General features: G+C 56.7%; 14 protein-coding genes and 1 non-coding gene across 15 annotated transcripts; 4 read left to right on the forward strand and 11 right to left on the reverse strand.

The window, feature by feature from the left end:
- Positions 1-164: 164 nt before the first annotated feature.
- On the forward strand, positions 165-299 carry SCHCODRAFT_t200. The gene has a single exon. It is a non-coding gene; the product is annotated as a tRNA-Leu (tRNA).
- A 328-nt stretch (positions 300-627) lies between these two features.
- On the reverse strand, positions 628-1,529 carry SCHCODRAFT_02056793 (uncharacterized protein). The gene has a single exon (XM_050341641.1). The coding sequence runs from the start codon at positions 1,290-1,292 to the stop codon at positions 678-680; it is 615 nt and encodes a 204-aa protein (XP_050198527.1). The 5' UTR covers positions 1,293-1,529; the 3' UTR covers positions 628-677.
- A 91-nt stretch (positions 1,530-1,620) lies between these two features.
- On the reverse strand, positions 1,621-2,535 carry SCHCODRAFT_02513013 (uncharacterized protein; the record flags this gene model as incomplete). Its single annotated transcript, XM_003028615.2, has 3 exons — positions 1,621-1,760; positions 1,907-2,011; positions 2,142-2,535. The coding sequence occupies 3 exons, from the start codon at positions 2,533-2,535 to the stop codon at positions 1,621-1,623; spliced, it is 639 nt and encodes a 212-aa protein (XP_003028661.2).
- Positions 2,536-3,179: 644 nt separating this feature from the next.
- SCHCODRAFT_02636981 (ALDH-like protein) lies at positions 3,180-6,788 on the forward strand. The gene is made up of 14 exons (XM_003028920.2): positions 3,180-3,530; positions 3,612-3,843; positions 4,005-4,144; positions 4,464-4,533; positions 4,600-4,681; positions 4,809-4,949; positions 5,067-5,166; positions 5,435-5,500; positions 5,589-5,710; positions 5,848-5,927; positions 6,094-6,186; positions 6,244-6,320; positions 6,441-6,505; positions 6,551-6,788. Exons 1-13 carry the CDS (start codon positions 3,308-3,310, stop codon positions 6,497-6,499), a joined length of 1,485 nt encoding a protein of 494 aa, XP_003028966.1. The 5' UTR covers positions 3,180-3,307; the 3' UTR covers positions 6,500-6,505; positions 6,551-6,788.
- A 253-nt stretch (positions 6,789-7,041) lies between these two features.
- Positions 7,042-8,836, reverse strand: SCHCODRAFT_02551437 (uncharacterized protein). Its single transcript, XM_003028614.3, has 2 exons — positions 7,265-8,836; positions 7,042-7,207 (listed from the first exon to the last, which is right to left on the reverse strand). The coding sequence occupies exons 1-2, from the start codon at positions 8,660-8,662 to the stop codon at positions 7,202-7,204; spliced, it is 1,404 nt and encodes a 467-aa protein (XP_003028660.1). The 5' UTR covers positions 8,663-8,836; the 3' UTR covers positions 7,042-7,201.
- A 645-nt stretch (positions 8,837-9,481) lies between these two features.
- SCHCODRAFT_02551440 (uncharacterized protein) lies at positions 9,482-10,887 on the forward strand. The gene is made up of 2 exons (XM_050343677.1): positions 9,482-9,591; positions 9,644-10,887. Exon 2 carries the CDS (start codon positions 9,661-9,663, stop codon positions 10,465-10,467), a length of 807 nt encoding a protein of 268 aa, XP_050198528.1. The 5' UTR covers positions 9,482-9,591; positions 9,644-9,660; the 3' UTR covers positions 10,468-10,887.
- Positions 10,459-12,018, reverse strand: SCHCODRAFT_02056883 (uncharacterized protein). The gene is made up of 5 exons (XM_003028613.2): positions 11,851-12,018; positions 11,474-11,800; positions 11,330-11,419; positions 10,807-11,275; positions 10,459-10,757 (listed from the first exon to the last, which is right to left on the reverse strand). The coding sequence occupies exons 2-5, from the start codon at positions 11,693-11,695 to the stop codon at positions 10,468-10,470; spliced, it is 1,071 nt and encodes a 356-aa protein (XP_003028659.1). The 5' UTR covers positions 11,696-11,800; positions 11,851-12,018; the 3' UTR covers positions 10,459-10,467.
- Positions 11,855-12,052, reverse strand: SCHCODRAFT_02513309 (helicase; the record flags this gene model as incomplete). Its single annotated transcript, XM_050343289.1, has 1 exon — positions 11,855-12,052. One exon carries the CDS (start codon positions 12,050-12,052, stop codon positions 11,855-11,857), a length of 198 nt encoding a protein of 65 aa, XP_050198529.1.
- Positions 12,053-13,003: 951 nt separating this feature from the next.
- SCHCODRAFT_01057211 (uncharacterized protein) lies at positions 13,004-13,501 on the reverse strand (the record flags this gene model as incomplete). Its single annotated transcript, XM_050340952.1, has 1 exon — positions 13,004-13,501. A coding segment is annotated over one exon (498 nt), but the record flags the coding sequence as incomplete, so codon positions are not given.
- On the reverse strand, positions 13,496-13,678 carry SCHCODRAFT_02435894 (uncharacterized protein; the record flags this gene model as incomplete). Its single annotated transcript, XM_003028612.1, has 1 exon — positions 13,496-13,678. A coding segment is annotated over one exon (183 nt), but the record flags the coding sequence as incomplete, so codon positions are not given.
- A 1,252-nt stretch (positions 13,679-14,930) lies between these two features.
- Positions 14,931-16,103, reverse strand: SCHCODRAFT_02513358 (uncharacterized protein; the record flags this gene model as incomplete). The annotated part of the gene is made up of 1 exon (XM_050343291.1): positions 14,931-16,103. A coding segment is annotated over one exon (1,173 nt), but the record flags the coding sequence as incomplete, so codon positions are not given.
- Positions 16,104-16,892: 789 nt separating this feature from the next.
- SCHCODRAFT_02636991 (uncharacterized protein) lies at positions 16,893-17,735 on the reverse strand. Its single transcript, XM_050345945.1, has one exon. It carries the CDS (start codon positions 17,503-17,505, stop codon positions 17,209-17,211), a length of 297 nt encoding a protein of 98 aa, XP_050198532.1. The 5' UTR covers positions 17,506-17,735; the 3' UTR covers positions 16,893-17,208.
- A 2,551-nt stretch (positions 17,736-20,286) lies between these two features.
- On the reverse strand, positions 20,287-21,496 carry SCHCODRAFT_085873 (uncharacterized protein; the record flags this gene model as incomplete). Its single annotated transcript, XM_003028611.2, is given in 10 exon segments — positions 20,287-20,345; positions 20,360-20,366; positions 20,414-20,500; positions 20,552-20,670; positions 20,731-20,769; positions 20,826-20,884; positions 20,935-21,061; positions 21,109-21,216; positions 21,288-21,350; positions 21,406-21,496. The coding sequence occupies 10 exon segments, from the start codon at positions 21,494-21,496 to the stop codon at positions 20,332-20,334; spliced, it is 714 nt and encodes a 237-aa protein (XP_003028657.1). The 3' UTR covers positions 20,287-20,331.
- Positions 21,497-21,722: 226 nt separating this feature from the next.
- SCHCODRAFT_02636997 (WD40 repeat-like protein) lies at positions 21,723-23,429 on the reverse strand. Its single transcript, XM_050345946.1, has 5 exons — positions 23,286-23,429; positions 23,023-23,170; positions 22,870-22,968; positions 22,717-22,817; positions 21,723-22,665 (listed from the first exon to the last, which is right to left on the reverse strand). Exons 1-5 carry the CDS (start codon positions 23,414-23,416, stop codon positions 21,807-21,809), a joined length of 1,338 nt encoding a protein of 445 aa, XP_050198533.1. The 5' UTR covers positions 23,417-23,429; the 3' UTR covers positions 21,723-21,806.
- Positions 23,430-23,969: 540 nt separating this feature from the next.
- SCHCODRAFT_02671129 (uncharacterized protein) lies at positions 23,970-25,531 on the forward strand (the record flags this gene model as incomplete). Its single annotated transcript, XM_003028919.2, has 5 exons — positions 23,970-24,017; positions 24,138-24,238; positions 24,885-24,945; positions 25,255-25,311; positions 25,370-25,531. The coding sequence occupies 5 exons, from the start codon at positions 23,970-23,972 to the stop codon at positions 25,529-25,531; spliced, it is 429 nt and encodes a 142-aa protein (XP_003028965.1).
- Positions 25,532-26,111: the final 580 nt, after the last annotated feature.

Here is a 26,111-nt window from a genome sequence, read left to right on the forward strand (position 1 = left end):
ATCGGGACGCCGGCGGTTCGAGAGAAAGCCTCGCAAGCAAGGTGACTGGGTCCAAAGGTAGACACGCTAGTTTTGACGTGCATATGCTCGCTGCTCCCATATCCATATGCTGGGACCCATGACTATATGCTGTTCCAAGACCCACATGCTCTTTCTCTTGCAATGGCGAGATGGCCGAGCGGTCTAAGGCGCTAGAATCAGGACCTGGTGGGCCTTGGCACCATTGCGTACACAATGGCGCCAGGACCCACCTCTCCATCTAGTCTTTCGGGGCGCGAGTTCGAATCTCGCTCTCGTCATTGATTGTGCGAAACTGTCTTTTTTTGCGATAGAATATGTGAACGGTTCGTGAAAGGACAAGCAGACGTTTTGCGACAGGGCATATCCTCTTCTTACGCTAGGGTACATCTCCTTGCGCCAGGATCCATCTTGCGATGTCTACGTGTCCTCCGTGCGAGGACGAAGGTGCGACCCGAAGGACCTCTGTGTTTTACCAGGGATCTCTGTTGCCATCCCAGATGTCGACGGCAGGCGACGTTCCAATGCGGTTCGTTAAGTCTACGAGCGAAGGTGTAAGGTATGTGTGATCTAGGGTAACATAGCGTAAGATACGTCGAGCATTCGTGGACCGTGACCAGTCGTCAGAGGCTCCGCGGCTGGCTGATGAGGCATATGGGCTATGTGAAGGCTGTTTGGCGTGTAACGGCTATATGGAATGTATCGGGGGACGGTAGGTCTTCGAAGAAGAGACGGTAGGTCTTCGAAAAAGAAGGTATGTCACGACGAAGGGCAATGCAGGAAATCGCGCATGAGGCTTCATGCACGAGCGTCTGTTGAGTTCGCGCGCATAGCGCGTCGGACGCCCTGGGAGAAGAGGCCTGCCGTTCTCCGATTGCGCGACGCAATCCTCCGAAAGACGGTCGTACGTTCTCCGAATGACGGTCAGACGTTCTCCGAATGACGGTCAGACGTTCTCCGAATGGTATTATCCGAATATGCCGCGACGTTCTGCGGATTTGCCGTAGCGTTCTCCGAATATGCTGTTCCGGATAGACGACGCGCTCCTCCGAATGACGTTCAAACGTCCTCCGAATAGGCGACGCGCTCCTTTGCATATACCGTGGCCTTCCCCGAATCACCCTCTGCAAGGAACTCCTCCGAATGACGATCAGACGTTCTCCGAATGCACCTCCGATGCGAGACCGGCGTCGCCAGGACGATACGTCCGTCACCTGGGATGACACGTCCGTCGCCTGGAATAAACCGTCCGTCGGGCAACGAAGCACATCCATCGGGATTCGACCGTAGACTGTGGCGCATTCGTCGAGCACACTGGCGTGCAGTCGACGGAGAAGGGTCTACTGCTAAAGCGCCGGAAAACCGCGGTGAACCGCCTTCTGCGGTAGCGACGTATCTTGCAAGCCGTGGCCATCCGCGTGCGCCGCGCAAGGTGGTGCGCTTCGCCCTCCTTCCACGCCCTTTACACTTCCCTCTCCTCCTCGTTCCTCCCCTCCATACCCTCGCCATCCTTTCCTTTCCACACATCCTTTCCTTCCCTTTCCGCACATCCTTTCCTTTCCTCCGCACCAAAGATAGACTCCAGCGGAAACTCGCTCGCGCTCACCCCCCACCGACCACCCCGCCAAATACCACGCCCACCAACACTCCCAAACCGATACTTATCGCCACCACCACCAACCGCGCGGCCGGGAACGTCCCGCGCACGAGTGCGGATTGGATGGTGAGGTAGCGGGCGAGGCCTATGTGAGTGTTAGTGCTGCTGCTTGATGTGCATTATACGCAGAGGGAAGCAAGAGTGGGAATGTGGGAACTGTGGGGATCCTGGAGATGAGGCAAGGGGATCCTGGAGATGGAGAAAGGGGACGGATGATGCAAAAGGACGAACCTATAGCGAGCACCAATATCCCGAACGCGATTGTCGCGGCACCGAGCGGCCGGGCCCAGCGCGCGAGGCGGGGCGAGGTGGGGGTGAAGGTGGTTGAGGACGAGTCTATAGAAGAAGGGTTAAATACCGCTCCATGTCATGGATGCATATATTGAAGGTTAGAGGGACAACTTAAGGATTGGGGTAGCAGATACTAGTAGACGAGGACCGCGACAGAAGCACAAACACTGACCACTCGCCCTTGTCTCCGCCGAAATCGTGAACAGCTGCACGAGCGCGACGCCCGTGCTTGCGATCACGAGGCTCGTCCGGGTGTACGCGAGAAAGGTGCGCTCGGAGGCGAGGTGGTCGCGCGCGACGGAGCCGGAGTTTTCGAGGGTGAGGGTGATGGCGGGGGCGAGGTGGGTGTATGCGTGTTGTAATGGCGAGAGGGCGGACGTGAGGGCATTGAGGGGAGGTTTGAGGGGGGAGGATATACGGGCGGTAAGGCGTCTGAAGCGTGAGGGTAGTGGAGCGGCGGTGGGTGTGGTGGACGTTGAAGTGTGGGTCTGTGAGGGCAGGGAAGTGCGTGAGCAAGGGTATAGAAAGGGGAGAAAGACGCACAGTAGACGCTTGTGTAGGCGCGCCATCCACAAAGCGCGGGGGTCCAGGACGCATGGAAGAGAGACCGCGGGCGAGGGCGTGAGGGTCGGAGGTGGAGGGGCCGTTTGTTGGAAAGGGATGGGAACCTATGTGTCTTGGGTCCACTGGGTCGCGGGAGGTTGGGGCAAGGGCAGGTGTTGCTGAGGTGGACGCCGCCTGAGACGGCTCGCGCGTCATTGCATCCTCGCTCCGCGGCGTCACCGGCTGCGTGCTGCCAGGAGTACCGGGCGGGGTGTCACTGGGCGGAAAGTCGCGCGGGGCGGGACCGTTGCGCTGAAAGAGGGTGCGGGCGAGGGCGGACATGGGAAGGGGTCGTAGGGAGCGACTTCGGCGTACGCGGTGGTGTCGACTGCAGACAAGCTCGTCGGGGACACAAAGGCTGCTCGGTCGCAGTGAGACGGTCGTCGGCGAAAGGAAGGGCGGTCGTCGCGTCAGAAAGGCCGGTGACAACCTTCGATACGGAATGCGAGCCACAATACGGAATTCGATCAGCCACAAGGCGGGCAGCGCGGCCCGAGCCGATTTGGCCGGAAATGGAAGTTTACGCTACGAATGGAGATCAGACGCCACATTCGGAGCTCCGGACCGCAAAGAAGCGCTCCGCCCGCGGCCAGGCTCGCAGCTGCCTATCATCGATCCTGCATCGCGCGCGATAGCGAGGAGACTCTGACTCGGACGACCACTGCTTGACTGTACTCTTGACCTCCATCTCGTCAGCGCAAACCCAGTCTAGCGAATATTCCAACCACATCACCCACCATGTCCTTCAGCGACACCACCCAGACCACGATCAGCCCCGTCGACCAGCAGTCCGTCTGCGTCCGCGACTATCCCTCCCAACAGGCTGTCACCACCGCGCTCGATGCTGCATCTACAGCCGCTTCTCGATGGGCGAATGCGCCGCTCGGGCAGAAGCTCGCCGCCGTGACACGATTTGTGGACTTGTTTGAAAAGGAAGCGGGGTTGACAGATCCCAATGCAGGTGCGTCACTTCACTGTGCGTTCGCGCATATGCAAGCGCTTGCGAACCCTGCCTTACTGACGCTCATCGTCCTCCTCCTAGACATCACCCAGAACCCCCTCGCCCGCGAGCTGACCGCCCAGATGGGCCGGCCCACTAAACAGAACGCGGGCGAATTCCGCGGTTTCGTCAGCCGCGCGCGCTGGCTCATTTCCAGCGCGCAGGAGGCGCTCGCGGACACGATCGTACCAGAGGAGAGCGTGAACGGAGCCACACTACAGAGGAGGATCAAGCGCGTCCCGGTCGGGGTGGTGTTGATTATCGCGCCGTGGAAGTATGTGGACGGGGCCTCTCTTTTGGCACTACGCACTCCTGCCGCTTGTACTCTCCAACGCCAGCCTCCCTCCCACTTCACCCCTCATCTCCCCTTCACTCCCTCTCTACCTCCTTTATAACACCTCGCTCGCAATCCCGGGGACTAACATCCCTCCCCAGCTACCCCTACCTCACCACCGTGAACGCGCTCGTGCCCGCGCTTCTCGCAGGCAACGCCGTCGTGCTCAAGCCCTCGCCGCAGACGCCGCTCGTGGGCGAGCGGCTGGCGGAGTACTGGGCTCAAGCCAACCCCGACCTTGGTAAGCCTGTTTGCAACTTTGCGCTTGCATTCTTTTCCTCTCCGGGCCTTTCCCTCTCCCCTTTCCTTTCCTCTCCGGGCCTCTCCCTCTCCCATTTCCCTCCCCCCTCATATCAGTCTCCCCTCATACCTATCTCCCTGTCTCCTTTCCCTCACCCCTTTTCCTCACATCAGCCCCCCCTCCACACCATCTCCCTCAACCCGCAATCCCCCTCCCTTTCCCCTTTCTTCCTTTTTCCTCCCGATCTTGTACGAGAGATCAGAATGATAAACGAATCTTCACTTACCCACCACCCACTTTACTAAACCACCCACCCCAGCCGACATCTTCACCGTCCTCCACCTCACGCCCAGCCTCGTCGCGAAGGCGGTGCGGCATCCGGGGGTCGGGTACGTCTTCTGTCTTGCCGCCGCAGGAGATGAGGAGAGAAATCTGACAATCAACAATGAATACAGCTACATCTCCTTCACCGGCTCCGTCGCGGGTGGGCGCGAGGTCGCGCGCGCTGCGGCGGCGTATGGGGAAGGTCCCAACGAAGTGAGTTTTTTTCTCATCGAACCGTAGGCGCAACCGATACGCTCCGGGATGATACGCGCGACCTATACGCTCCGGAATAATAGGCGCGAGCTACACGCTCCGGGATATCATGCTTACATCCTAGCAGGTCGGCCTCAAATCCGTCGGCCTCGAGCTCGGCGGGAAGGACCCAGCGTACGTGAGGGCGGATGCCGATCTCAGCTTTGTCGTCCCCGAACTGGTGGACGCGGCGCTGTACAACTCGGGCCAGAGCTGCTGTGCGGTGGAGGTGAGTGGATGGCATTTCACGTGGTGGCTGCCGCCACGTCATTCACCGAACCCCGGCGCGAGCGGATGTCATCGCGACAAGGATAAGAAGTCAGGAGCTCACCTGCCAACTCATCAGCGCATCTACGTGCACGCGTCCCTCTACGATGCTTTCGTCGCCCAGTTTGCCGAGTTCGTGAAGAAGGAGTACAAGTTGGGCGATCCGAAGGTTGAGGGGGGTGAGTGGTGAGGCTATTTCGTTTCCGCATTCTATTGGGTCCTTTCCTCCCTTCCGCCTAGTGTGGGAGTGGGGGGCCGTGCTTGCGACTGGGCGAGTGACGAGGCGAAGGGCGGACGGAGAGGGGAAGGGCATGCGAAGAGGGGAAGGGCGGGTGAAGAGGGGAAGGGCGGATGAAGAGGGGAAGGGCGGTTGAAGAGGGGAAGGGCGCATGAGGAGACGAATGGCGCACAAGATGAAGCGACGAACGCACGCTGACCCTTTCCCAGTCAATTTGGGCCCCGTCATCAGCAACGCGGCGAAGAAGCGCATCGAGAAGCAGGTCTCTGATGCGGGTGAGTGGCGCGGTTCGTCTATGTTGCAAGTATTCTGATGTTTCTTTTTTCCTCATTCCCCTTTTCCAATCGTCCACACCCAACCCAGTCGCCGCCGGCGCCACCCCCCTCATCCCCGCTGAGCTCTTCCCGGCCGCGGCGGACCCGAAGGGCGCGTACGTCGCCCCGCAGGTGCTCATCAATGTGACCAGCGATATGGATGTGGTGAAGGTGAGTTGATCGTCTGGTTTGCTGACGGTCGAGTTGCGCTCTCTTCGCGCGACGAAGGCAAAGTGGCGTTGTCCTGTTATGCTTCTTTTTTGAGAGGTTGTCTTTTGCTTACGTGTCGAGACTGACACCCGCCCTAGGAGGAGACCTTCGGCCCCATCGTGCCGATCCTGAAGGTCGCGGACGACGCGGAGGCGGTGAAGGCGATGAACGATAGTCGGTGAGTGATAATCTGCGCCCGCTGTCATCTTCACGAACCACTCCGTCACCCGCTCGCCCCCCATCCCCTTCACCAAACGCCCACCTACCCGTCACGGGCTCCATGTAGTCAGATTACGCGCTAACCCGTGGCCCTTGTCGACTATAAACTGACATGTATAACCCAGCTACGGCCTCACCGCATCCATCTGGACGAACGACACCGCCGCCTTCGACGCGCTCGAGCCGCAGGTGGAGGCGGGGACGGTGTTCCAGAACCGGTCAGTAGGGATTCTGGTAGATCTGACAACTCAAGTGCTGATGGAGACCTCATTTAGCGCCGATTACCTCGACCCCGCGCTCGCCTGGGTCGGCGTGAAGGACTCGGGCCGGGGCGTGAGCTTGAGCAAGCTGGGTGCGTTTGGGTTTCTTTTGGCCATTGTCGCGGTGCATAGTTCGTGCGCGCGCTGATTTGCCGCCCGCACGACCTGTGCTATCATTCTACGCACGACCTGCGTCTAACACCCCCTCCCAGGCTTCGACCAGGTCACGCGCCCGAAGAGCGTGCACCAGAAGGTGCTCGTGGGCAAGTGAGTGTCGGTGAGTGAGGGTAGGCGCGGATGGGGCGAGGCTGACTGGGTGCAGGGCGCGGTTGTAGTGGAGCGATGGGTGCGGCTGTAAGGAGCGTTGAGCGCTGCTGTAGGGAAGCGACGGGTGGAGGAACGGATGGATGCCATACGAGGGATAAGACGAACGATATAGATGACTTCCGTGTACTGTATGGTGCGAGTTCGACATGTACGACCAGTCGTTGTATTTTGCTCGATGTGTACCTCTATCAACTGCTTGGCGCGAACAGCCTCGGTTTTTGTCTGAGAGGGTGCATCTTGGAAAATCCGCAGACGGGGCCGTCGCATTTCGAATGAAGTGAAATGAATATATCCATCCCTGTCTCTGGCACTCGAAAGGACAGAATCCCGCAAAAAAGTCTAGAGCTACGAAGAGATTCGAACTGCTCGTCGGCAATTGCCGATCAGGATTGGTTCCGCTCAATGCCTGGTAAAGCAGCAGCAGATGATACCATCCACCGCACTCTTGTCTTTCACAGAGATGGATACTAGCTAGAACGACCGTGTGCGCAGCAAGAGCCTGATTTGATCATATTTCCTCGGGATGTACACAAACTGGCTAGTCTGGATGACTATCTACGTCCAGCAGCAGAGGATCACTAATTGTCCTTTGCGCTGACTGTGATCGAGGTTTCTTGCCCAACCAGACGTCGGCAATACGGAGGCTTTAAAGCTATCGTAGCGTAGGTCAGCATCGCGGGCAAAAGGAGGTAAAAATACGAAAGCGTACATCGAGTTCTCGAAAATGCTTCTTTTCGTAACCCCAATACGACCCGAAGTTGGTGTACACACTCAGCACACCGCTATCAGCTCCCAGCACTTCCCTTGAGATGCTCAAAGCTTGAGCGTGCAGAGGCCTCTCTTGGTCGGCGTAGATCACGACGGATTGCAAGCGGCAGGTCTCGCGGGTCACAAGACGCTGAACGGACTGCATCACGCGCAGGACGAAGGCTTCGGACACGTCCGCGGCAGACTCCACCCATGGCGAGTCCTCCCAGGGCTCGATCAGGAGGACAGCGAGCTGTGGGAGTACGTCCGCGGGCGCGTCCGCAAGGAGGGTAAATATATCCGTAGGAGAGTCCCCTGCGGCTCGGAGGGACAGAAAGCGCAGGGCGGGGCATAACCGGATAATTTCGAGAAGATGAATATCTCCCGTTTCTTGTGCACCATACGCCGTGCTGAGCGCCGTAAGGCTTGGGCGCCCAGAGCGCGTCCAAAAATCGAGGAGAGCGGGATTGTCCCCGGCATAGGAGTGCAGTTTCTCGAGCACCGGCGCCTCCAAGTACCGCAAACACCAGTCCGACGACTCAAGGCCCAGAGCCCGGAGGCGGAGAAATTGACACCGCACTGGGGAGAGACTGTCAGACGCACGGCTGTCGCCCTGCACGGCGCAGGTTTCGAGGTTGGGCATGTAGGACAGGAGGAACTCGTGACCTTCCTTAGAATATGGTGTTCCCCGATAGCGCGTAATCTGCGCCCACGGCAGAGCGTGAGGCGGCGCGTGCGCTATGTCCGGGCATAGCTTGAGGACGGAAAGGCCCGGCGCCTGCATAATTTGAGCCAGACAAGACAGATCCACGGCGCCCTGCGTGATCTTTCGGAAGCTTCGCAGGAGCGGTAGCGGTACTGCTTGCGACGATTCCATTGACAGCGAAGCCCTAGCGACTTCGGCAAGCTGCTCAACCCCGCTTCCACGGACGGTGACATCCCTCCAGCGAGTGTGATGCCTCCAGACAAGCTCTACAACCGGACACCACCAGGAATCTGGGAATATCCAAAGCGAGTCGATGTCAAGCGGATGGTCGTGGGAGTTGATCAAGTAGCGTTCCAGCACCTTGCAGATCAGTGCTACGCGACGGTCGGAGAGGGGGTGGGCAGTGAACATGAGCCATTTCTGCATAACGGTGTTGATCCTGCACCAGAGGGATGACTGCGCCTGTGCTACGTCGCGCCACCGTTTGCACACGTGGAGGAGCTTCCATACCGGATCGCTGGCCAGTGGATCGAGGTGTCGATCGCCTCGGAAGTGGATGAACACAAGATGAAGCAGCTCCGTGGGTAAGGAGGAGATGTGAGAGGTGATGTGGGCCGCTTCGTGATCGTAGTGTAGCTGTGAGGTAGCCTGCATGCCGTTCGCGACTTCGCTTGGATTGCGTTGAATCCCACGCAAACCGCGACGCCAAAGTGCCTACAGGGAGAGCACTAGCCTCTATAGTTGCCACGGCGTCTTTGAAGAGGAGGAAAAAACGAGATTCCGGCCTACGTTCGTGCCGAGATGTATTCAAAGATGGCGGAAGGAGACACGTTCATTTGGTCACACTGTGACGCCGCAACCTTGCCGATATTCACGTTCTCACGCTAGTTCCCCGCGTCTACCATACTGTACCTACCTGTATGGAGGCAACCGGCCGGCAACCGTGACATGCGCGACAGAGGCAACCAGGCGTCCGGGAACCGTGACAGAGGCGACAATATTGATTTTTCGACGATTTTTGGAGCCAAAAATTGCCATATTTGGCAGGTCCCGAGTTCAAAAAGCCGACCGTGACCCGTGACCCTTGCAACGCAACCGGGCATCCGTGACCGTGACGGTTGCTTCCATACAGGTAAGTAAAGTTTCATTCCTACTTCAAATCCACAGCCAAAGTCTGACAAGGATTTGTGAGGTACGAGTACGTTGGAAGATATGTCAGGCTTTCCGTGTAAGCTTCATGTTCAACGTGTACGACTAAGTAGTCATTGTACTTTGCTTGCCATGTCAGTGCATCTATAGAATATTAGACGCGATGTGGCTTCGGTTGCGCCTGGGAGGTCTCATTGACATGGAAGAAAGCAGATCCGCGCTAAATGACTCTACACCGTAGTACACGGATTTGCAGTTGCTCTTCGGCATTTGCCGGCCGATATTGATGGACACGTGCATGCCATGCGGCGCGTCCATAAACAACTCGCCTCCTCCCGTTATCTTGAAATCCGTCTCGGCACGAGCGTAGTCCGGATTCCTGTTCCCTCCAAAAGCGGAAGCAGCATATTCCGAAGCCATCGCTCTTCTCGTAGGTACTTTGGCGTCACGGTTTGGGCCTGGAAGTCAGGCTAACCCAAATGATAGAGCAACAGCCGGACAGCATGCAGGAGGCGTCACAACTACACTACCATCCAGGATCGGCCCATCCCGTTTCTCATGTCTCCTCATTACCTACGGAGCTGCTCAATCTCGTGTTCACGCACTATCGAGGCGATCGATCCCTCCATCCATCGGCCAGCGATCCAATATGGACGCTCCTCCACGTATGCCAGCGCTGGCGCGACATAGCGCAGGAGCAATCATCTCTCTGGTGCAGGATCAATACATTCTCGAGGGCATGGACGAGGCTTGATATCCATCCTCTCTCGGACCGGCGCGTATCTCTGGTCTGCAATGTGCTGGAGCGCTACTTGGTCAACTCCCACGACCATCCGCTCGACATTGACTGCTTTTGGCTATGCAGAGATGTCTCGTGGCGTCCGGTTCTAGAGCTTCTTTGGAGGCACCACGCTCGCTGGAGGGATATTGATGTCCGTGGTAGCGGGGCTGAACAGCTGGCCGAAGTTGCCAGGGCTTCACTGTCAGTGGAGTCGACGCAGGTACCATTGCCGCGCCTGCGGAGCTTTCGGACTGTCGCGCCGGCCGCCGTGGACCTGTCTTGTTTGGCTCACATTCTGCAGGCGTCAGGCCTTTCTATCCTCAGACTGCGCTCGATCGTGTTGGACGCACCGCCTGATGCCCTGCCGTGGGCGCAGATCACGCATTATCGAGGAACGTCACACACCCATGCGGAACACCACTTTCTCCTGTCCTACACTAGCGAGAACCCGTGCTTCGCACGGGATGGATGCAGACGAACGGAAAGTTGGAACAGCGTGTATTATACATTGAGAAGGACAGGACTGTAACTACTTAGTTCCGCGTTTCCTCTTCCTCGAAGGAGACTCCTCGGCGTCGTCATCGCTCTCAACGTTCGTGAGGGTCGACGAAGGGGACGGGTTCGGCTGCGGATTGGCCGGCCGATTACCGGGCTCAGGCTGCTTCTCCAGCGCGCGAGAAGACGATGGTTGGGGTTGGATTCGCGATGACGAAGGCTGGGAGGGCGGAATTGTGGCCTTCGTGGGGGTGGTGTTCGTTGCGTGGCTTTTCCGGGCTCTTGCCATGGAAAGCGAAGGCTTCGAAGGAGAGGATGGTGCGCCTGGAGACCATCAGCATAGTCATGGAGCATGAGAACAGAATGTACGTACTGCTAGTAGTGGTTGCTTGAGTGGATGAAGGGCCGGGGGTGGTGGGTTCGTTCCGGCCAGATAGATATTCGAGGAAAGACGATACCTCGATGACGAAGAAGGGGTCGGGATCCGGGGCGGAGTTTGCCGCGCTATTGTCGTCGTCGCTGTCGGAAGACGCAACAGAGGGGAATTCAACGCCCTGCAGATGGCCGGTGACATGAACAATAGTATTTATGGTTGGTACACCGCGCAGCTTGTCTTTCGACCACTTGGACTCGTTCGGGATGATGGCCTTGATATTGATGGAGCCTCTCGGGTTGTGCGCCGTCCATTGGCTGGCACGGAAAGTGTAGCTGAAGTCGGTTGGGTGGGTGGAGGATACGTGGGCGGCGACCATGATGAGAGCCGGCCACTCGTTCGTCACATTGTCGAGGGGTTCCTTCTTCTTTGAGGGATCAGAGGTTTTCGGTAGGCGGAAGGGCTTCATCTGCAAACGACATCATTAGCAAAGACGGCAGGGGAAAATGGGCGCAGTACGCACTCGGATGATATCGCCACCTAGCATATACTCCTGGGGCTGTCTGTTCGCATTTTGGGGGATTTGTTCTGCGCCGCGATCAAGTTTGACGACCTACAAAGTACAGATGAGAAAGAGAAGAGTGCAAGGTCAGTGCTGGCGACGCACCTTAGCCATCACATGATACAGCGCTCCTTGCGCAGGAATACTGGGGGCAGGATCTCGCGAGAAATGGCGAAGAAGAGCGTGGACATTGACGGGGCAGCCGTACTCAGGATTTATGACAGTGGAAAAGGAAGCTTCGTATTCGGTGGTTAACGACTGAAGAGACCGGAGGACGCGGACAACAGCCAAACCCTCGATGATGACGGAGGCGTTGCGGGAGGACATTGTGGATGAGGGGGGACGGGGCGGGCAATGTATGGTATATACGCACTGGAGTAGACATCAGTGACGACATAGAAAGATGGGGATTATTCGCGAAAGGTCTCATGGCTGCGCGACGTCATTGCAGGTGAGACAATGAGGGGCGGAGAAGGACTCACCGGTCTAGTCGAGGAGGACCTCGGGGTAGACAACGTTCTGGACAGTGTTTGCATTTGAATCACCGTCAATGAGGACTTTGATGTTGTGCGAGGCGGTGGCGCGAGAGAGCGCGACATAGAGTTGGCCGTGGGTGAAGACGGGAGAACGTAGATCAAGGCCAACATATTTGACCGATTGACCCTGCGCTTTGTTAATACTCATGGCGAAGGCGAGGCGGATGGGGAATTGACGACGACGGAGTTTGAAAGCGAAGTCAGCCTGCGAGATGGAAGGCGTGAGGGTGATGCGAGGGATGAGAGCTATATCCCCATCGTGATCACCCCCAATGAGGCGAACTTCGAGCACGCGAGATGACATTCTGAGCACAACCATGCGCGAGCCATTGCAGAGTCCACGGCCCGGCGAAATATTCCTGAGAAGAATGAGTGGACATCCGACCTTTAGGCGTATGTCACCCAGAGGGAGGCCAGGCGTATTGAGGGAGCGAAGAACCTCAACTGGGAGATTGAGGGGCTCATCGGACCCATCTGCGCCACGCTCTTGCTCATAGCTGTCAGCACTGAGGTACTGGCGCTCATGACCGGGAAGAGAGGCAAGAACTCGGGTGTTGATGGAGTGGACGTCGTCATTCCGCGGTGCGAGAATGATTCTGTTGAGGAAGTATTCTGGAGGTGGGGGTGTGGTCGAGTGTGAGATGTCACCATATATGGCAGATAACAGAGCGTCTTCCGAGCGGCAGATCATAGAGTCCGGGAGAGGAATATCAGCGTTGCAGGATGATTGAGATTGGTCGCTGGACCCGACGCGCCCATGGCCGATGTCGAGCAACCACTGGGCGAATGCGGCAGCGTTATCGTCATCGCGAACCCGCATATTGGAATGAAGCCGAAGAACGCGCATGTTTTCCCAGAGAGGAGAGCGCTGCAGGGACGCATCGACAATGTCTTCACGACTACCTTTGACAACGACGGGGAGAATTTGTTGGAAATCACCGCCGAAGACAACGGTGATCCCCCCAAACGGTCTTTCGTCGTCGCGGATGTCACGGAGAGTGCGGTGTACAGCTTCTGGGCCATATCTGCGTGCAACATAAGTATGTAGGTCCTGACAGAAAAGATCGCCATACCGATGCTGCATAACAGCTTCGTCCCAAACGATGAGACGGACCATGCGAAGCATATCTGCGCGGAGTGATTGTTTGCTGATAGAACAGGATGAGGCATCGGTGAGGTTATCAATTGGAATCCTGAAGGTAGAATGCGAAGTTCTGCCACCAGGGAGGAGGAGTGCAGCGATGCCTGATGATGCGACACAGAGGACAATAGAGCTCTCGGCACGCAGACAGTGGCAGAGCGCCTTGTAGATGAATGTTTTCCCTGTCCCGCCTGGACCATTGAGGAAGAACAGCTGGCCATCGCGCGCATTGACGGAGGCGATGATAGCGTCGAAGGCTGTGCGCTGGTCAGCGTTCATGAGGGCTATAAGCTGGTGAGCCTGCTCGCTCTCGACGTCTGGATCGTATTGCGTGAGCTGCTCTGCGATGTATGGATTGTCGCTGTACGCGCCCCAATCACGTTGCGGCACAGGCATGTCTGGAAAGTCTGGGAGCGACTTGCCGCCTTCGAGTAGTATCCTTTGAAGAAGGTAGAGACCGTAATCGCAGGCATCTTCGATAGATGGATTTGGGAAGTTCATGCGCTGTAGGCGGCGTGGGAGATCATCACAGATCTGCTCACAGAAGGAAGCCCACAGGTCCCCAGGGTGTGCAGGCTCGCAGTGGAGAAGAATGGTGGCAAATAGGAGACGCAGACTTGCACCAGTACGCATGCAGCATGCCTCTTCCAGACATCTCCGCCACTCCCCATCATCCTCAAGCAAGCCCCGAGCAAGGCAAGCGTCCCGGAAAGTAGGGTAAGTGACGTTCGAGAATGTGCGAAGATCCTGGAATGATCGAGGTCCCTGGATGACGGCGAGCAGAGTTCGGAGATAGAAGAGCTCTCCGGCAGTGGGCGAGATTGCGTACATGCGGCCGAGTGCGAATTGACGTTGGCGGATACTCCAGCGCTTGTCCTTCTTGCTCCAGGTGAAGTGTTGGGGGAACTCCTGGTACGTGTACTGTCGGGCGATTGCGCCAACATTGTCGAGACGCGCATTGGTGCGGAAGAACTCGGTGAGCATAGTTTGTTCGTTGGCACTGCGACGAAGGACTTCATCGATGGGTTCGTCGGGGTCGAAGACAACCAGGTGGCGGCCCGGTAGATGCACTTGCAAACGAACAATGTTAGGGACCTGCTCGTGGATATCAAACTGCAGAATACGCCAGATGCTCTCCGCAGCGCTGATGTAGCGAGAGTCAAGGAACTTCTGAATTTCATTATCAGAAGTGACGCAGACGGTGGCGCGGTCAGGTCCCTTGTGAGTGTACTTTGTGATGTACTTGGTTGATACGAAGGAAACCAAGCACTCAACGTTGATATGGCACTTGTACTTCTTTGACATATACGGATTGTGTGGTACAACGTGCCTATTATCAACGAAAACACCACGGACCTGAAGAAGCGAATTCAGCAAGACAGTAAAGGCAATATAAGCAGAAATTAGGAACCTCGTATGAGCGCCCATCGTCAGGCCTTGCATAGCAAGGGTTGCCCTCGTTGTTCATGAATGTTTGCGCAACGAAAGGTTTCGGATAACCCTTCGTGCATTTCCCATTTCGCATGCAAGGCGCATTTGGGTTCGCGTCGCCACAGGGGCCGTGGATCATGCACGTCCTCACGACGTCAAAGAGTTCCGGCTCAGAGCGAGGATCAGGCCAGTAAGCGCGGACGACAGAGTCAACGTCAGCGGGAGTGCGTATCTTCCATCGTTCCTTCAAAAACAATAGAAGATGCATATGAGGTAGGCCCCGCTTCTGGAACTCGATGGTGTAGACGTACGCAACCGCTTCACCAAGAATCCCATTTTTGTAGAGGTCATCAACGATAGCGCGCTGATACATGGCGAAGACTCGCGCGACCAGGTCAGGACGATCAGCGGCAGACTGGCCAGGGAGGAGCTCGTTTGCGATTTCAGGCCAGTTGGGATTGCAGGTGACGGTGATGAAGAAGTCGATACGCCGGAAGTAGCGAGCAAGCGCCATGGCGTCCTGGAAGCACTGATGCATGTAACGCGGGCTGCCGACATGTGATGAGGGGAGAATGAGGCGTTTTCCGACGGAATTAAGGTCAGGGCTCTCGTCGGCAACCAAGTCCTGGAGACCGCTATAGAGCTCGGCGCGTATCTGCTTCTGGTTGTTTTCAAGCCACCGCAGCCGGTTCTGGTCTGTTGTCGCCCAGACATCGACAATGTACTGCTGGAAGAGGCGGCCACCGTAGAAGAGGAGCGATAGCTCAGATGACCGGTAGTGGAGCTGATGGCTATAGAACATGCACTGCGTCAAGCGGCGACTGCCGCTTTCATCTGGTTGCAGCAATTGCATGTCCCATGACCAGCCAGGGGTGCCGAAGGGGAAGAAGAGAACATAGTGAAGAGGCGCATACGCTGGGCTGCAGTCATTGATGCGCCTCAAGCGACCGTCGCGCAGATAGACAACAATGTCTCTGCCATCACTTGCTTGCGCATTACTTGCAGGAAGTATAGCCGCAAGTTCATCGGCAGTGGGCAGGTTATAGCGATGCGGATCTTGCTGCGCGTCTACGGACAACGTAAGGTGAACGTCGGGCGCTTGTGATGAGTGGGTGAGGACGTCGGCAGCATGCCGGTAGATCCGGGTGTACGGGTTACAGAGAAGGAGAGTACGCTGCAGAATGCGCATGGTGGCCGCAGAGAGGTTGTCGTTGCGCGCCATCCGAGCATCAAGAGCATCGCGGGGATCATAGATGTAAAGCTGCGTGTATCTGGGCTGATTACCCTCTGATGGAAGCAGAGCGCCCATGCGATGACACAGTTCCCCGCCAATCTTGAATATGTAGGGTGCACTGCCAGACGTGTTGATACTGTCATCAATGCGAACACCTAGGGAAGTGAACGCAAGCGCAGCGTTGTACTGGCGGACATTATGTCGGAAGTCGCGGCCGCGAAGGTCTTGATCGGTGAAGAGGTGAAGAAGGTGGTGAGGCGGGGCAGGCATTCTCGGAAGCGCGACTTTGCCATGCTTGCAGCACCGACCAAAGGAAGGCCTAGCTTCAGGGGATGACTTGACCCGTTCGGCAGCCCAGTGTAGAGCGTGGCAGTGGCGACACTCGATGGTCATAGAGCCAAAGGTGATGGTGTCAACGTCATATTCGGTATATGCGCCGCGGCCAGCGGGGAGTGCACGATTGCGATGAAGAGGACGTGAAGACTGGGTTCGAGCAGGAGGAGAGGGTGATCGCTGTCGAAGACGCAGATACCAAGGCAAGTGCGCAGGTCGGGGAGCAGGTGGTGGTGGTGGAGGTGGAGGTGGGGGTGGGGGCTGAGGAGGGGAGGTTGAGGTCGGGTGCTGGCGTGACGGTGATCGGTGCAGATTGTTGTTGGTAGCTTGACGTCGGCGCTGTCCGATTTGACGAAGAGACGGACCCAACACGGGCATTGTGGACAGACGCGGAATGGGAGGAGAAGAAGGGCCTGGGAGAGAAAGTCAGGCATAACGCGTATGCTCATGTGCAAGAACATCAAACCTGCAAGCCCGAGAGGTGATCGAGGGCGCAAAGGACGTCGGTTGGGGGAGCGAGCACCATCTTCTTCTCGGACAGTGCGTGATTGAGCACGGGCGCGAGAACGTTCCGATTCAACGTTCACGGTCTGGGCAATCGTAAAAGATGAAGGTTTGGGAGAGAAGAGAGGACGTACTGCTTGAGGAAGAGGTGTATATTGATGGCGACGTTGAGGCATCGGGAACAGACAGTTGACGATAGACGGGGGGGAGGGATAGAGAGGGGGGGAGAAGAAATGAGGAAACGTACCGAAAAGTAGTGGCGATGACGCTGCGTACATTCCGATGTTCGGCAGGGCCTGAAATCAATAATGGAGAAAGTAAAAGACAAATTGAATTGTTAGCTATCGAGAGAGGCACAGAATGTGTGAGAAAAGAGACATGAGGACAGCAAAGTAAGACTCAGAAGTAGGGGAAGCTGACTACTGGTAACATGTATTGAGTACTTCGGATGGAAGTTGAAAGGTGCGTGGGCGGAGGGTGGTCAGGGAGAGCACGTTGCGAGCGTGAGAACTCCCAGAAAGGCAGTCACGATATCATGACATCACATGGAAACGGCAGGCGACGATAACGGTTATGGTACACAGAAAAGAGGGAAAGAGGTGCGAGATGTGAAAAGGGGTGAGGAGGGCAGGGTGAGATGAGAGGGAGGGATTGGATGATTTTATAAGTGAAGGAAAAAGGGGAAGCGCGCGCGGGTAGTGAGGAAAATGGACGCTGACGTCACATCGCGTTGACTCTCGCCATGCGATAGCGGACCGGATGGGCCGGTCGTCGGGTCTGACTTACGACGGGGACGGCGCCGTCGTAATAAGCGGGACGCAGTCCAGAGGGACGGATCTTGGGTGCTCCACGTGACTGAGCACCCAGAATCTGTAGGTCTAGGTGGAGTACAGTGAACAGCCGACGTTACCGAGGGGAGAGAAAGGGACATTCCAAAGGATGGTGTGAAGAAGGACATAGAGAAAGAAAAAGTACGAATGAGGTTGGATGTGGCGGCAACGATACACGTGTAACGTAGAAGGCGAATGCAAGCAGTCAAAGAAGAGAACAACAAAGATGAAAAAAATGCAGGCGAAAAGATGGGCCATTTAACCCAGCAAAGGCAGAGAAAGGGTCGAAGAAGAAAGGGCAAAGTAAGGTGGAGAGCGGGATTGTGAAGGGAAGAAAAAGGCGGGCGAGCGCCAAAAGCGAAGGTGTGATGTGATGAGGGGAGGGCCAATGAGATCGCTCAGGCCAAAGGGAAGGCGTGACGTGATGAAGCGAGAACCAATGAGGACGCTCAGTTAGACGTGACGTGACCCATTTGCTTTATTAAAGAGATATGCTCAACCTCGAAAGCTGCGACGTGCTTGGCCCCAGCCCCGCGTTCGGCAGTTCAAATCCGGCACGACGTCGATATCCACGCCTCCGGGCACTGGGCCATGGTACATCGGACTTGTGCTTGCGGTACATGGAGGCGCCGATGCTCGAGAAGTTACGCTCCCGGGCAAAGGACAACCGTCTTGTCCTCGATTTCCTGAGGTACTCTGGGTTTCCAAACCTTACGACGCTCACTACGGCGTTCGGTGTTGATGGAATGGGAGACGATCATCTTCATCAGATTATTCGATTATGCCCCGCCCTTCGCGTTTTGTCTCTGAGAGGCGAGGGCGATCATCTTGCGGATATATTCTTTCTCCTTGCAGACGCGCCCACGGACGTACTCCCAGAGCTCGCTGTCCTTCTGATCGAGCCATGGAAAGAATATGCTGTGGACGCGTCCGAAGGCTTTGCCCGGCGCGCGATACGGCTCGTGCACCGCCTGCTGATGCGCGAGAGACGCCGCCTGCATTCGGTCGAGTTCCACAGCGAGGCGGGGTGTGTGATGCACACTCAGATTTTGAGCATCTCGAGGGAAGTGCTGGGAGACGATAGCGGTGTACTGAGCGTGTGCACCGACTTCAACTGGCGTTCGCGAGTTGACAACGAGCATTTCCGAGAACTGGATGTACGCTTTGGTCATTTTTCGCTTTGCTTCCTCGATGCTGATATCTTTTCGATAGTTTTAGCCCTTCAATGCCACCGACGTGGCGCTGGACGAGAAACCTCAAAGATAGTTATCGCAGAGCAGTTGAAATAATTTGAGATCTTGTACAGAGGTTCACTGGATGTAGGTAGCCGGACGCAAGCATAAAAGCTGCATACATAGACACACGAGATCTCGAGCAGCGAGCGTCGCAGCAAAAAAAGTAATACGGTCGCCAATAGTTCAGCATCACAACCCTCCAGGACAACACAGCCGATCCGAAATCCTCGACCGTCGCAAGCCAGTTATTGGCGGAAGTCCAGAGTCCCGAGGCAAGAGCGCGCAGCGAGGGGCGTACGAAAGCGGCGGTCGTGGAGCGTATAGCACCATAGGTAATCTTGAGGCATGTAGCGGATTTGACGCGTCGACGAGTTTGTTCAGCTGCTCTTGGGCGAATTGCGAGGACGGAGCTTGAGGAGACTGCGGTTGCGAGGCGTACGAAGGAGGTGGCAGAGTCGTAGGCGGGTAGTTTTGTTGTCGATCTGCGTGATGCGAGCTCGACAGCGAAGACGGCAATATATCTTGGAGCGGAGGTGGCACACAGCGATCGTTCACCAGCGAAGGGGAAGGCGAGGGCGTCATAGTCGCAGTAGGAGGCCGCATTCTGCGCGAGTCAGCGCAGGTTTGAAGAGCATCGTTGGTGGCGAAGAGGTCAGAGCGCGAGTCATGAAGCAGTGTGCAGTCTTGCTGAGGTTCTGGGTCCAGGTGATGTGTCGAACGCCGAAGAAGTTTCGATGCGAGATGTACAAGCCAGCCGCAGGCGATGGGCGCAGCGAGCAACAACCCCTGTCGCAGAAAAATAAGCCTGGGACGATTGATCCGAGGAGAAGGACTAACTAAAAGCGCTCGGCCGCAAGAGATTGCGAACGACCACACGACCAAACCCATCGGATGGAAGAGACACCGAAGCAGCAAGCGTGCACAGTAGCCGGCAGCTGGGAAGTGCGACGTCTCAGTACAATGTACACAGTTCAAAAATGGCTTGCGCTCACCGCTTGTATCGCCGAACAATCCATCACCAACAAACATCTTCGCCCACGCCGCCGTCCTCCGTTCACCAATGAGCCCAAACCACCCCCACCCCGTCGGCGCCCTCCCGACCGCCTCCCTCACCTCGCTCGCCGTCTCATTGATGCGCACCATCTCTTCCGTCGCCTTCACACCCAGCTCTCCAATCACCTGCCCCAGGCCCATCACCGCGGCGCGAGCTCCCTCTTGTAGGACAATCAAGTCCTCCTGACCGGCATGCGCTTCCGCAACGGAGGTCGCGACAGATATCGCAGTATCGTGAAGGCGTAACACGACTGTATGCGCCGCGCCGAGCTCGGTGGCTAGTACGAGCCAGGTTCGATAGGTGTCGGTCTATGAGGACAGGAGGATGTTCAGCAAGGGCGACGCCGAAGATCGAAGCAGGACACTAACCGCGAGCTCGCGACTAACCGTATCCCTTTCTTCGACACGTAACGCTAGGCCGTCCATCGTCTCCTCCGCGCGCACCGCTATGCCTCGAAACAACTCATCAAGCGCATTTCCGTGCTACTCCTAGTCAGTACACTTGCGATCAGGCGGCCTTGAAGCTCGTACCGTGCTTGACACCGTGTCCAGGACTGCATCCATCTGATCTCGTCAGTCAGGTCTCCCTGAAGAGGCTGCTCGCTCCGTACCTGCCTTGTCCACTCAACGAGCCGTGCATCTTGACGTTGTTGCATGTCCTCTAAATCACGTTGCAAGTCTTGAAGGACCTTCGTGAAGGAGAATATCATCAGCAATTGCTGTCGCCCCACTCGACCCTGCCACTCACCTGCCCCATCTGTCGCTCCCATATTTGAGGAAGCTGCTGTAAGCCCTCGGCTAGCGTGTCAAGGTCGCTCAGCGCCGTACGCATGCCCTTTCATTCGGTAAGGGAAGGGTATGATATATGCCGGCGACCGCGACTGACCTCGAGTTGCCCATTGAGCTGCGCTAACGCTTGCGCCTGCTGCGCTCCGCGCACGTCCATAGTTTTGAGGACATCGAGCTCCCGCAGCGTCGCGTTGCGGTATATCTCCTTCGCGGTGTCTGCAAACGCCGGGTTAGCAACGAAGCTCAAGCTTGATGAAGAAGAGAAGAAAGACTCACCAATATCATGCCACCGCCGGTACGCGAAGCAGAGTTGCGCTGCATACAACTTGCATTAGCTCCGATATGCAAATCAGGGAGCGAGGACAACACACGTATCTCGCGCAGGTATCCAGAGTAGCTCGACCAGTATTGTGCGCTGCGAGACAGAGCACTGGTGAGAGTGGTCAGCATGAGCAATGGAACTACAGAGACTGTATAGACTTCACGCATTCACCCGCCGCCCCATCTGACGTGAGGCCGTCCGTTCCGGGGACAAAGGGCGCACATTCGAGAGGCGGCGTATAATGCTTCGCAGTAGCGAGTTCGCAGAGTGTCATGGAGATTGCGGCTGGTCGAAGTCAGCACCAGATTCATTGCTGAGATAGTGCGACTCGCCCCTCACGCGCTCATCCTCCCTCGAGTCTAGCTCTTCGCAGCGCGCGTTAATGAGGGCGGCCGAGTCCTTGAAGCAGTCGGGGCGTCGCGCATATGCGTCGAGGGCTCCTATAATGGAAGAAGAGGTCAGTCGCAAATACGATGAAGCGCATATATGCGCAATATGAAGCCGTGCATACCTTGATATGTGCTTACGAGCGCGATCTCTGCATCGGAGGCGCCTGTATACGCGCTTGAGCGCACTTTAGGGGTCTGGTTAGATGTGAAAACGCTTGATACGTACGGATTGCAACTCACATTGCTGTCCCTGGGTATCGACGCGTCGTCCAGGCCAGAACCGCGCGTCAACGATGAAGGGAAGAATGAGAGCGACGACGGACGAGCGCATGGTTCCCCTCATGATGATGGTGCGGGAAAAGGGGCGGAAGGAGCGGACGCGCGTCCACGTCTAAGCTGTCGTCGTGACGTGAAGGATGAGAGCATGAAACGTGTCGTGACGCCGCCGGCGCCAACCGCGAAGCATACTTCGCGATCACGTGTCATGTCCAAAAGACGGCATCCGCCGGACAGGACCCAATGACTGAGTTTCAGTTCGCCAGGCTCCCTGAGTTAGGTGTAGCTTGACGTGTAGCATATGCACAATCCCTACCAGTACATGGACAAAGTGAGTATAGATACATTGATTTCAGGACGCAGCTTCAAACAACATATCGCCTCACCACACCATCGTCCCCTCCTGCCCATAGCTCATTCCCTCTCCTGCTCAAGCACCGAACCGCGTCGCAGTCCGCCCCTATCAGCTCGCGTTCCACGCTCAGTTCGTTTCTATCGGTGTCTGTGGTGTTCACGATGAACGGCAGCCCGTCAGCCGTGGCAACCGCCAGCCTCGAAGTGTCCAGGAAAGCCAATGCCCCCACTGCCGCACCCTCGCCTTCGTTGCGCACGAACTCGAAGAGCACGACGTCCGGACGTCGCCTGTCATGCACAGCAGCCACTCCGCGCGACGAGCCGATCGCGAACAAGTTGTCGATTGCGTCTATGGCGCTCCCCGCGCCAAACGCCGTCGGTCGAGGCGTGATAAACCCGCCCTGCCCATGTTCGGCGCGCAGATCAATCAGCTGTGCGCGACCGTCCGCTAGCGCCATGAGCGCTTCTGACGGGCGAGTCCTCATAATCTCCCCCGCAAGCGCCGCCACACCCGTTGCAGCGATATGCATCCCAACCTGCTCGCCCTCCTCGACATCCCACTGCCTCACCGTCCCATCCGCACTGACCGACACCGCGCCGGTCGCGCTGATGGGATGCGCACCGGTGACAGTACGCGAGTGCCCCTTGAGCGTGCGCGTAGGTGTTAGGCGCCCGAGTTCGGTAGGGACTGGCGAGGGATGGACCTGAAGGGTGAAGTCGATGCCGCCGGAGAGGATGGCGCGGGAGGAGGCAAAGTAGGAGAGGGTGGTGACGGTGCTGAGATGGGCGCGAGAGATTGATTTGGCAGGGACGGTCTTAATCCCTTCGGCGTAGGGTTTGAAAGGGGGTTCGGTAAGGGGCCGGTTCAAGCTGGGGAGTATATGTCAGGTAGGTTGTGGAGTGATAAGGGAAGAGGCATACCCTTCGTTGGTGATGGGATAGAGATGGATAGATCCATCGAGAAAGCCAGACGCGAAGGTACTCCCATCCGGAGCGACAGCGAGAGCAGTTATTCGATGCGGCTACAGGATCCATCTTAGCCTCGTGCACCTTGCAGTGGACGTATAGACATACCTTCTGCAAATCAGCACGCTCCGGATCCACATACTCCTGACTTGCAAGAGTCAAGGTCGTAGGAGGGATATTCAGGGATGGGCACCCCGACATATACGTCTGCCGACCTCGTCAGTTTCCCTTGCCCCCACCTTAGCCCATCTGTGTACTCACCCCATTAAGTCCCTTCTCCAGCTTCACATCCCCTTCCACCGTATTGAACAACACAAGGTTCCTATCCCTCGCATCCAGCGTCACGTCGATCTTCGCATGCACCGACGTCGGCTTGTTTGCAGCGCCATTCGAGTCGGGTGGTCCTCGCCTATCGCTTTGCGTGTCAGCATATTCGCGCAAGAGGACGGACGTCGCACAAGAGGAAGAGTGTGCTATCAGACTGGACCGGAGTGTACTATGAACTGAGCTGAACCGGTACGCACCTATAGCACGACACCCATATCTGCTCGCTCGGGATGATCCCATCGTCAACCTCGCGCACGACGTCGGGGAAGGAGGGTTGCGCGGTGACGATGGGCAGTATCACACGAGAGGATGAGGAGGAAGAAGACATCGCGCAAGGAGTCTACGCGTCGTCATCGCCGCGGTGTGATCGATGGGTGGGAGCGGGCCGAGTGCCGGATGTGATGCCGGGCCGGATTACCCGACGTGGAGGCCGGCGCCGTCTTTGTTCCCTGCGCTCATCATGACCGATATCAGACCGGACTGTCTCCAACTGGGTGTCTCCGACTGAGCCTCTATGTCCCTACGTCTGCGACAGCTGTGGAGCGCGCGCTTCCCCTCACGCTTTGAATATCGGATAAAGCGGCCTTGCTTCTTCGATGAACACCGTCGACCTCGAACGCGCGCCTTGCCAAACTACACCGCTTGTTGATGGTACTTGCCTACTTTGTACTCTCCGGAAAGCCGTTTATGAAGTTTGAGTTCTCTGACCCGAACCAACACCTACGAACTGCGTCTGCTACGCATGCGAGAACGCCTTTCAGAATCACCGAGTGCTGGCTTTCCTCGTCGGTCCTCCAAAAGAAGATAAGGCTTCCAAGCATAAGAGCGACGACTTGGAACCCTCCAACCCAGTCCCAAACTCCACAAGCCATCTTCAAGCCATGCGTTTCTTCGCTGCTCTTCTCGCCATCGCTGCGCTCGCCGTCGCCGTAAGTTTCTTCCTTTGCCATTTTTCTTCACCCTTTGCTCCTTCCCCCTTTGAACGGATACCCCACATTTTCCCCTTGTATTTTCTGCCTCTACATATGCGCTCACTCACCCCTTCTTAGGAACCCGCCAACACCGTCACCGGCGCATGCTCGCCCACAGCCAGCGTGTACACGTTCACATTCACGACCCCCACATATTCGGTGATGACCTTAACGGACTCGTGAGTCTATTGTTTGTCTTGCTCTTGGGCCCTCGTCGCTTTTTCTTTGGGGCTTCGTCGCCTTGCCATCTGTCACCGGCCAAGTGTTCTGTTCCTTCCTTGCTGACCACCAAATCTCAGGGCGAACGTCTGTCCCACGCAAGCGTGAGGGAAATATTGCAGAGCGGGGCTGTTATATGACGCCGTGTCGTGACTGATGTTTGTGCCTACGCCGTTCACGTTGGCAGGAAAATAGATGTACCTTTGCTTGTTCTGTCGTTCTTCGAGGACCCTCTGACCACGCGTCCCCTTCTCAAAGCCCTGGACCTATCTCTTCCTTATACAGCCTTCCGACTATCTTCCTGGCATTGTCCGTATCATCGCGTCAACCATACCATCCACGCGCACGGAAGGCCCCTTTCGCCGACCCTTCGACATGATCTACCCTTCCAAGAACGTCTTTCTTCGTCAGCTTCCACGCGAAGAACAGGCGAGGCTTATGTGCTAGTTCCCAGCACTTGATCCAGACAAGCCTGCGATGTCACTGGTAAGCCCTTCTTTGTATGCCACACGTCCCTGTACGCTGACGAGACCGCCTCAGCACGCTGACGACGCCGCTGCTGTCAGTCTCGTGGACGCCGCTAACATCAAACCTGCGTGTTGATAGCCCGTGCCGCGTGTTGGCAGGCCGCGGTGCGGTTGCACGGGATCCGCCCTCGCCAGCAGACGTGGGTGACGAAATAGATGGGATCAGGGACGTAGCGTGATACAACAAGGACCTGGCCGAGCATGACGGTCACTTCGAAGCACACATCCGTCATTTCGATGCGCATCTGCCTCGCAGGCGACCTCGATACAGGGGCCGGCAGTTCCGCCGTAGCATGTCGGCCATTCTGTTGTATCGAGCAGGAAGCTAGTGCCCACCCGAGTCCATCACGTCAGGTCCTGGGAGCAGTCTTCGATAGGGTATAAAGGTAGGAGATGCAGAGCCGGGTGCGGTGAAGACGACGTTGCACGCTTGACCTCCTATACTTTAGTCAGTCGACATGCAGTTGTTCATCGCGCTCCTTGCCTTCGTTGGCCTGACTGTCGCTGTGAGTAGCGCTCTCATCTTCTTTTATCGCAGAACAATCGGAAATTCACATCGCGCAGGTGCCCACTCCCTCGAGCAACCCCGACATCGAGGCGACCGAGGCTCCCTGCCACCCGACACCCGTTGGCACGTACACCGCAACCCGCCTCATCCACACCTTGGTGCCAACGTCACCGTACTTGATCGAGCAGACAACGCTGGTGGAGTGGACGCAGTCGTGAGTTCATTTACCTGCTCCTTGCGGTTGACTCGTAGCACGTTCATTTGATCGTGCAAGCCAATCACTCCGTCGACGCATGTTTCTATTCATCATGGTCGCGCGATGATCTGCCAGTCCGTCATGGACTGTGCGCCGCTCTGCACCTGTACCCATATTATCCAGAGTTCCATTGGTTCATGCGGCGTTTCATGACCTGCAGTAGTCGGTGTTATCAAGCGCTAACTACCCTCATAGAAGCGTTTGCACACGCTAGACATAGTTCAGCGAGAACCCTTTGACCTTCATCGTCATTACTACTGTTGCGGATGTTACTCGCGATCCTCATGTCAATATGATTTTCCTGCTTGGATTTCAACGTCGCTGTTTCTTGGGGAGGTCATGAGCCTTCGGAGATTGTTTCGGCGATCCAATGAACCTTCGCCGGGGCTTCGAGAGCGGCACAAACAGCGCTAGAAGTTCAACTTGAGTCACACTGACGCCCTTTAGCTCTTCTCGGAGTTTGCCGTCGATTAGATAAGCGTGTGCCCGTGATTGTGATGATGCAACGTGGGAATCCGAACCGTTGACTCGAGGCTTCATGT

The sequence above is a fragment of the Schizophyllum commune genome (genome assembly GCF_000143185.2).
Source record: "Schizophyllum commune H4-8 unplaced genomic scaffold SCHCOscaffold_10, whole genome shotgun sequence".
Lineage (NCBI taxonomy): Eukaryota > Fungi > Basidiomycota > Agaricomycetes > Agaricales > Schizophyllaceae > Schizophyllum > Schizophyllum commune.